We start from the raw sequence: 10,000 nt of genomic DNA on the forward strand, positions 1-10,000 counted from the left end.
GTGTGAGCCCACCCCTCTCCACAGCTCCACCACAAGACAGGAAGGCCAATAGCAGGAGCAACAGACGAGTTTCCACACAAGCAAAGTGAGACTACTGACACTGATGTCGTTGGAGTTTTTAGGGATCGCTGGTTGGAGGGAGAGGGTGCGCTGACTGCTCACAGGTGCCAACATCAACCAGAAGGTGCCAACATCAGCCAGAAGGTACCAACATCAGCCAGAAGGTGCTAACATCAGCCAGAAGATAGCAACATCAGCCAGAAGGTGCTAACATCAGCCAGAAGGTGCTAACATCAGCCAGAAGATAGCAACATCAGCCAGAAGGTGCTAACATCAGCCAGAAGGTGCCAACATCAGCCAGAAGGTGCTAACATCAGCCAGAAGATAGCAACATCAGCCAGAAGGTGCTAACATCAGCCAGAAGATAGCAACATCAGCCAGAAGGTACCAACATCAGCCAGAAGATAGCAACATCAGCCAGAAGATAGCAACATTAGCCAGAAGGTGCTAACATCAGCCAGAAGATAGCAACATCAGCCAGAAGGTGCTAACATCAGCCAGAAGGTGCCAACATCAGCCAGAAGGTGCTAACATCAGCCAGAAGGTGCCAACATCAGCCAGAAGGTGCCAACATCAGCCAGAAGATAGCAACATCAGCCAGAAGGTGCTAACATCAGCCAGAAGGTGCCAACATCAGCCAGAAGGTAACAACATCAGCCAGAAGATAGCAACATCAGCCAGAAGATAGCAACATTAGCCAGAAGGTGCCAACATCAGCCAGAAGGTGCCAACATCAGCTAGAAGGTACCAACATCAGCCAGAAGGTGCTAACATCAGCCAGAAGATAGCAACATTAGCCAGAAGGTGCCAACATCAGCCAGAAGTTACCAACATCAGCCAGAAGGTGCTAACATCAGCCAGAAGGTGCCAACATCAGCTAGAAGGTGCCAACATCAGCCAGAAGGTACCAACATCAGCCAGAAGGTGCCAACATCAGCTAGAAGGTGCCAACATCAGCCAGAAGGTGCCAACATCAGCCAGAAGGTGCCAACATCAGCTAGAAGGTGCCAACATCAGCTAGAAGGTGCCAACATCAGCCAGAAGGTGCTAACATTAGCCAGAAGGTGCCAACATCAGCCAGAAGGATGAGTCCAATACAACTTCTGTAACTCGGTCAAACTTCATATAGACATAAATTCTGCCCGAGTGTGTTTCCTGCATCAACATACAATCCAAACCATTTTGCTTTTGGAATTTTTCCCAGTTTGTCTCCCCAGTTGTACTTGGCCAATTACCCTACTCCTCTTCTGAGCCGTCCCGGTCACTGCTCCATCCCCTCTGCCGATCCAGGGAGGGCTGCATGCATCCTCCGATACATGTGGAGTCACCAGCCGCTTATTTTCACCTGACAGTGAGGAGTTTCACCAGGGGGGCATAGCGCGTGGGAGGATCACGCTAGTCCCTCCAGTCCCCGCCCCCCCCCCAAACAGGTGCCCTGACTGACCAGAGGAGGCGCTAGTGCAGCAACCAGGACACATACCCACATCCGGCTTCCCACCCACAGTAACGGCCAATCATGTCTTTAGGGACGCCCGACCAAGCCGGACGTAACACGGGGATTCAAACCGGCGATCCCCGTGTTGGTAGGCAACGAAATACACCACTACGTTACCCGGATGCCCCAATCCAATGCATTTATAAGAGTTAGCTGAAAGGGGAAAAGAAGAACAGACAAGCAATTACCTATACAAAGGATAGGAGAAGGTGTGTGTGTGTGGGGGGGGGGGGTAGAAGGGCAAAAAAAAGACCACTTGGTTTGCATAGGGGGCCAAACACATGTACAGTATGTGTGTATGGGTGCATGTGAGTCATGCTGATAGACGGTGTTGGCGCAGGATGTAGACCCTGGAATAAAGGAGGGGGGGGGCTCAGGGTTGACCATCTGTAGCAATGGACGCGATGCTAAAAGTCCTTGTCTCACATGCCGGTGCTACACAGAGAGACCCGGAGACAGACAGTGAGGGAAGAACGGACAGATATGACGGCTGGACGTCAGCGGGGCGAAGGGTCGGCTCAACGGAGGCCCCCCGGGCGCGAGTTAACCTGTTTAGATCAGAGTCTGAGAGCCGGGCTGGGTCCGCAGCGAAGCTTTCCGTTTTGAGATAATCAGAAATATTCCAGAAAAGTGAGTCTCTGCTGGCTTCCCTGTGGCTGTGAAATGTAACACATGTGCAAACACACAAGCCAACACATTCTCTCGGTTATAGGACAGACTGCAGAACTGACAAGGGGGGGAGCGAGACAGCAAGCGAGAGCAAGAGAGAGAGAGAGCGAAAGCGAGAGAGAGCGCAAGCGAGAGAGGGGGGGAGGGGAGGGGAGGGGAGGGTGTGTATATGTTTGCCCTGCTAAAGACTTGTTTACTCTCTAATAGGAGGTAGACGGACATGGCCCGAGATATTTGTGCTGAACAAAGAGCAGTCTCTGGCCCCGAGGGGCCTGCTGATCTTAGGATCCGCTCTGAGAAAGTGCACCGCAAAGCACTACCTCCAGCGGAACGCTCCGGAATCAGGATCTCATTAAACCGCACAGCGGCAGGCAGCACCGCCGCCACAACAGGGGACTACATTAGAGGGCATATGCATTATACTACCAAAGTATCTGCAGAAGGAGATACAACTACATATTGATCGGCTGACTCGGCCGGCGGAATTAAACTCGAGCAAATTAAACCTGACCGCCCATAAAACTGGGAATGAAAATAGAGCCGCTGACATTTTAATAACGACGCGGCGCCGCTGCCCCTTTTGGGTGGAGCGTCGCCACAGAGGCAAACGACTGTGTTCACCCACCCTCGGCTCCGATAGACACGAGCTTCACTCCTTTGCTGGCGATGAAGTCTAGCGCTTTGTTGACGTTGGAAATCCGGTGAACCCTCATTTTGCCTCTCTCTGGCTTGGCCAAGCGTTCCCCTATACAGGTAACAGACAGACAGACAGACAAAGAAGCAGAAGTGTGAACGGGAAGCTTCGCTCGACACACCTCTAAACTGTGGCCTAAACTTTATGACCAAGTGAAGGGTCGCAGATCCTGGTTCGGTCCGATGTAAAAATGCACAGAGGTGTAAAATAATTGTCTTCAAATATGTCAGAGTTGCTAATACTGACTCTTTTCACATTAGAGAATTACTTCTTGTGGGGTTTTTAGATCGTCTGAGGTGGATTCTGGCGTGTTCTGAAGCCGCGTTCAGAAATCACTAGCCACCGTTAGCTTAGCATAAACTGCACTAGCCCATGACTTCTAATGGCTCTCACAGCCCAATGAAGCAAAGTCTGGACCAGTGCTTGTTAGCAAAATAAAAATTCCCTAACATGGTAAAATACGTATTAAAACTCATATAGGCAATTGTTTATACTTATATTACACAATATATACTAAAAGCAAAATGCAAAAACAAAACAGAAGCAAAAATGCCTTAAACTGACAAAACACTTAGGTCTACACTTGAACATAATATAAATATACGTTCACTTCAAACACTATGAAATTCCCTAACATGGTAAAATATGTATTAAAACTATCATACAGGCTATTGTTTATACTTATATTACACAATATATACTAAAAGCAAAATGCAAAAACAAAACAGAAGCAAAAATGCCTTAAAATGACAAAACACTTAGGTCTACACTTGAACATAATATAAATATACGTTCGCTTCAGAAACAAAATGTGTAACACTCCAATATAGGAATGGCCGAAGTTAATGAAGATGTTTTTAATCCAGCCAACCATTTCAGTTGGAGTTTAAGGGTTTATTTACAGTGGTCTAGGTGGGTCACACCTGGTTAGAACCTCACATATGACACAAAAATATTGCCAAGTCTTTAAAAATTCTTCAGTTCACGCCAAAAGAAGCTTACACTGAAAAAGACGGCAGAGGCTCATTTGCAGAAATGACAGAGGTCATTGTTTTCCAAGTCACAAGAGAGTCTCAAGTCCCAAGTCAAGTCCCAGGTTCTAAACTTTGAGTTTAAAATATCCTAAACAAGTCATGCCATTTCAAATTTCTAATGCTTTTTAAATTTTGTATTTATTGATTCAAAGATAGATTTAAAGTGGATCTGTGTTCAGGAAATAAAGACTTGATTGGCTGCACAATTTATGAAAGCTCTTTATCTTTGGGCCTGGAGAAGGTATCAGGCCTCTTGATACCTAAAGGGCTCACATCCACGTAAAGTCATCGATGTTAAAGTCAAATTTGTGTTTTCCATGTTGTCAAGTCTAAAATCATCAAATTTGTAACTCGAGTCTGACTCAAGTCAAGTCATGTTACTTGGAGTCCACACCTCTGAGAAATGACCCTGCGAGATTACTTTTTTATTTTTGAAATAGTTACTCAAACCACCATGTCACACAACCCATCTCTCCACCTCTGAGGTGGATTTTCACCTGAAATGACCTCCAACAGCAACATGAGCTTCAGTCCATCTCGGAAGTCCTCCTCAATGTTCTCGATCTGCGTGCCTGCTTTCCTCAGGTGGGAGTTGCACCATGCCGTAAATGTCTGTGGAAAGAAGGAGTTACATTATGTTTAAAACTATCCTTAAAGATAGATGTATGTCTCAATGGTGGTAGGAACATCATTCCTAGCAACCATCATGTAAAAGGTGAAAGAGCTGCTAGCGGTGTTTGGCTATCTCGCTAGTTATGCTACCCAGTGTCTCCTTGTACTCTTTAGCGCATTGGCACCAAATTTAGTCTTATAAACTCGCAACCTCTTGACAGGACACAGCTGAAAATATTTCATTCAGCATGACTAACACCAAGATGTGCTTACAGCAATACAAATATATTATCATTGGTTCTCTTGCAACCTAAAAATAAATAGTTTGGATAAGGATTTGCAAGTAGGGAACAAATGTGTAATGGAGCAAGCTTTTTTTGCTGTTATTTTTACCTCCTCTATCTATTGATCTAGCAAGCTATCTATATATCTCATTCACGCTAAACATTTCCATGGTGCCATGGCAGATTAAGTGCACTGTATACAGGCACAGAAGGCCCTGGATTCTTAAGCATTGCTGGCATGCTAACAAGCTAATGGAAAACAGCTGGGCCAAGACTTCAGCCGCCCAACAGGAGCTGGCATTAGCAGTGGGCCCATGGTGCTCCCCGCTGTGAACGCCTTCTTTATGAGTTCCCGGGGTTAATTACACCCAGGGCCACAACATCAAGCACCATATTTCCACCAGAGAGCCGGAGGAGGACCTGCAGGAGCGGTGCCAGGCCTTTATGAAAGCCAGCACTGTCTCGCACCGGCCCTGCCTTCCACTGCTGGGGAACAAAAGCCACTTGAAAGTCACTGGCAAGCCGGACTGGTAGTAGTGTTGGAAGGATGAGATCACCCTTAAAGCAGATTGGCGTGAGGTTTATACGGGCATCAATAAACTGGAGGGTTGGGTGAACTGCTTTACAGATGTGTGAGAGTTTGATGGTATGTTGCAGAGCCTGCAAAGACAAGCTAACCCATGGAAAACACCGGGGACACCCTGTGGATATTGCAGACACTCTGAATGATGTGGAAAATTAATAGACGGGGGACAGATTATATGGTATTTTGTCTCCAACTGGGGTGAACTGACAGAGAGACCAGCAGGAAGATTGATACGCTCTGTAAATAACCAGCAGCCATGTATCCTCGGCCCACTGTGTGAAAAACAATCCCAAAAAGTTACTCCAGATTCCAGTTGTACCCCACCGAACCTGAAGATATTTTCATTTTGCCCTTAAGCATTATACCCCCTGGAAGGTAGCCAAAGGGTGGTAACGCTGCAGCTTGAGTTGTGGTGTCAGCAACTAACAAGGGTATACACTGATGAAATTGTGAAAGGAGAGTGTTTTTTTGGCACTGCAGGATGGAATGTTGAGGTTTTTTTTTAGCATCGCCCATTACCCATTTTCTCTTCCTGTCCTTATCACTCTCGCTCTCCCGCTCTTACTCTCTGTTTCTAATGTAAAGTTCAACAGGAACCAACTGACAGAAATGTCAGCAGGGTTTGAGTCGACCCGCAACGAGCGCAGCTGTTGCAAAATGAAAAAAAAGAAAGAAAGAAAGAGAGAGAAAAGGATAACTTCAGCGAAGGAATGCCAGCTTGTTAAAAAGTGATGGGGAAGGCAAGTAATGTTTGGTTTGGTTGCACCAGACTCAGGCAACAGGCCTCCTCCTGACAAGAATTAGTTGGCCCTCCTGCAGTACCGCTAACTTCCCAGGTCACTCAGGAGTTTGGCAGGAACATACACAGCAGGCCCAGGCTGGCAAACCACCTGCGCTATCACATGACTGGCTGGCTGGCTGGCTGGCTGGCTGGCCGGCCCACACGTTGTTTCAGGGCTCTTATGGGGCAGAAAAGTAACCAATTTGTCAGCTGGCCATGAATCAATATCTGGGACATGCGAACATTCACAGGCTGGCTTCCCTTTTAGACCAGCCGCCTAGCTCCCCAGAACAGAGCGGGCTCTCTGAATGGTAGCCGACTACTGGCCAGAAGTGGCTCACTGAGTAAACAAGCTAGCCAGCCACAGGTGAACTCTACCCGCATTAGGATGGGTGGTCGGTGTTACCTCCCCTCCCTGCTCCGGGGCTTAAGGGGTTAACACAGACTCGTGTTGTGGATTTCAGCTCGTACTGCCCGTACTTCTAGCTTTCTCAACATCTTATGTAATCTGGAAACATAGCAGCGATGTTGTTTCTGGAGCCCACAGAGGCCTTGCTCCCACAGACTTGCATTTCCATTGACTGCTGTGGTTCCAGTTGAGTGACAGGCCTCGGTCTTTCCGCGTGGAGGGTCGCACCTTTTCAAGTCGCAGGACGAGTTTATTGCTCCACTGACACGACGCCATCCCACAGCAAATACGGAGGGATCGACTAAACACAAAAGTCGTAATCGCGAGGATTGTCCTGTTGCTCGGCTCACTGACAGGTAGTTCATACATGGTAACCGCGGTGGAGTTTGAGCACCACAGATCCCACGAGGCCCATTTGAAGGGAAAAGTATCGCCAGCGTCGCTGCATGAACTGAACACCCTCTCCAATAACACCAAAGAGGAAACACGGCCGAGCCAGTTTTAGCTGCGGATCTCGTAGTATCTGTTAGAACAGGTTCTTTATGACCTAATCCTGCCACTTCTGTTTGCAAGCAAATCCTTTGCCGCACCACCTTTCCTCCGTCTACGAGGCGGTCATCACATGGCCACCCCGGCATTTCCCCACGCCACCCCTTTCACGTGTAAAAGACGCCGCCTGAGAGTAGCGGCCTCTCCCCGAAAACATCCGGCGGGGTCGCCACCTGGCATCGGAGCTCGGAAAGTCGATCGGACGGTCAGCGGAACGTCCTCAACCCCTACGGTAGTCCAGCTGAGTGTACCTATTCATGTATGTTGTGTAATCTTACCACCTGCATGCTCATTTGCATTTTAATCTCCAGGGTTGTCAGTTTAATTCGTGGATCAACAGAGCAACAGTTGTTCACATGTAAATATATATGTATACCGGGTGCATCCGGGTGGCGTGGCGGTCTATTCCGCCGCCTACCAACACAGGGATCACCAGTTTGGATCCCCCAGTGTTACCTCCGGCTTGGTCGGGCGTCCCTACAGACACAATTGGCCGTGTCAGCGAACTCCTCTGGTCGGCCAGGGCGCCTGTTGGGGGGGGGGGCTGGGGGGGAATAACGTGATCCTCCCACATCCCCCCCCCCCCCCCCCGGTGAAACTCCTCACCGTCAGGTGAAAAGAAGCGGCTGGTGACTCCGCATGCATCGGAGGAGGCATGCGGTAGTCTGCAGCCCTCCCCGGATCGGCAGAGGGGGTGGAGCAGGGGAAGCGGGAGGTAATTGGCCAGATGCAATTGGGGAGAAAAGGGGGAAAAGTCCCCCCCCCCCAAAAAAAAACTGTACACCACTGTCTGCTGTCTATACGTGTGTTGCAGAACTGTATGTAAAGTCCTTTATGCAAAGGCCTGTTGTGGTTGTGCCATCTGTACTCGCACGCAGACACTATGTCAGTATGCTGTTAACGTAGGCCAGTCCAAGAACCCCCCCCCCCCCCCAGTCAGATTCTGAATTCCCTGACACAATGTGGCCTGTTTTCCGCCCAAGTGCAACTTCCCCCTGTAACTGGACACGGTGCAAAGCATGTTTCTGTGGGAGTAGCCGCGGGTCGTAAATACAAGGCCTCCCCTACGCTCGTCTCGCCTCCCCCCCTGGCCCGGCCCGGCTTCCCAGAGCCGGCGCTGGTTGTAAAAAGACGAGGGGTCAAAAGAGGGGAGGAATGTCGGCCCACCCCCCACGTCCAAAGTCCTGGAGCGGTCTCCGGTCAACATCATCGCCGCGAAACCCGTTTCCCGTGGCAACCGGCGAAGACGCTAACCCCGTAAACGGCGGTTAAGTGGCGGATGTAAAAAAAGGGGAGTGATGTGCGATGAACTCAGAGATCCCCAAAGGGGGCCCATTGTTCCGTGATTGTGCGATTCCCCTCCGCAGCACGCTTCAGACCGCAGGGGGCGCTGGTGCGAACCGAGCTCATGATGCCGGAGACACCGCGCAGAGCGGCACATGCGCGACCATTACCCGTCAGCCTGACACGGTGAGCTAACTAGCAAACGAGCTAGCTAGCTCATCTTTTCTGCAGCTTTTCGACTGAAGCCGTCGTCTTGCCGGAGTAAAGAAACAGGGACTTCCAAGAGACTCGCACAGCACAGCACCACACAGCACCACACAGCACCACACAGCACCACACAGCACCACACAGCACCGCACCACTGGGCCTGAAACCCACACAAGACGTCACGACGAACAAATCAACTTCACATCCGTGGCCCCGTGTAAAGCGCTCGCTTCGTCTTTAAAAAAAACACAGCTGTCCCCCCCCGCCCCCACCTCCCCCCATCCACCCCTACCTCTGTTCCCCCCCCACCCCCCTTAATCAGCCTCGGCAAGGGAAACTATGTCCTGCCTCTGCCAGCTCCATATTAGTACAATCCTCCACAGAGCGGCCAGCCCAGGACTGTGGCCCGGCCTACCCAGACGCTCCGCCCGGCCTACCCAGACGCTCCGCCCGGCCTACCCAGACGCTCCGGTGAACAAACCCAGGGAGGGAGGAAAAGGCTGCTGGCAGGCCGTCTGACACAGGAAAGTGTTGTTTCTGCTTTTCTTTTTCTTTTTTTTTTAAGTTTCAGCACTTGCAGCCAGTTTCTCAACCCGACCCCCCCCCTCCCCCACTCCCCCGTCTTAATCTCAATCCCAGGGTGCCGCGGGGCCTCGGCTGCCCCCGGAACAGGAGGGAGCATTTCCAGATGGGAGTCTTAGAAGAATAAGATAAATAAAAACAGCTTTCCAGCACCTCTTCCAGAACGTTCTCCACTAAACCAGAAGGGAGGAGCTGCTACAATGCCGGGCTACTTCACTTCCTACTTTTAACGCTGACCTTTCACCTTCTACTTTCTTTTTCGGGGGGGGGGGTCCCCACCTTTTTCTCCGAATTATATTTGCTCAATTACCCCAATTACCCCCCCCCCCTAGCCGCTGCTCCACCCCCTCTGCCGATCCGGGGAGGGCTGTGGACTACCACATTACTCCTCCCATACATGTGGAGTCGCCAGCCGCTGCTTTTCACCTGACTGAGGAGTTTCACCAGGGGGAGGTTGCATGTGGGAGGATCATGCTATCCCCCCCCAGTCCCACCGAACAGGCGTCCCCGACCAACCAGAGGAGGCGCTAGGGCAGCGGCCAGGACTCATACCCACATCCGGCTTCCCGTCCACAGGCACAGCCAGTTGTGTCTGCAGGGGCGCCCGACCAAGCCGGAGGTGGTAACACGGGGATTCGAACCGGCGATCCCCGTGTTGATAGGCAATGGAATAGACTGCTACACCACCCGGACGCCCCCACCTTCTCCGTTTTATCATGTTTGACTTTCTACATGGCTTTTCCTGCAGCATCAC

General features: G+C 50.4%; 1 protein-coding gene across 1 annotated transcript in view; it reads right to left on the reverse strand.

The window, feature by feature from the left end:
- actn1 (actinin, alpha 1) overlaps positions 1-10,000 on the reverse strand; it is a 75,652-nt gene that overhangs the window by 35,480 nt on the left and 30,172 nt on the right. Inside the window, 2 exon segments of the mRNA XM_056295456.1 lie at positions 2,850-2,969; positions 4,450-4,564. Coding sequence (XP_056151431.1) covers positions 2,850-2,969; positions 4,450-4,564 — 235 coding nt within the window.

The sequence above is a fragment of the Lampris incognitus genome, chromosome 16 (assembly GCF_029633865.1).
Source record: "Lampris incognitus isolate fLamInc1 chromosome 16, fLamInc1.hap2, whole genome shotgun sequence".
Lineage (NCBI taxonomy): Eukaryota > Metazoa > Chordata > Actinopteri > Lampriformes > Lampridae > Lampris > Lampris incognitus.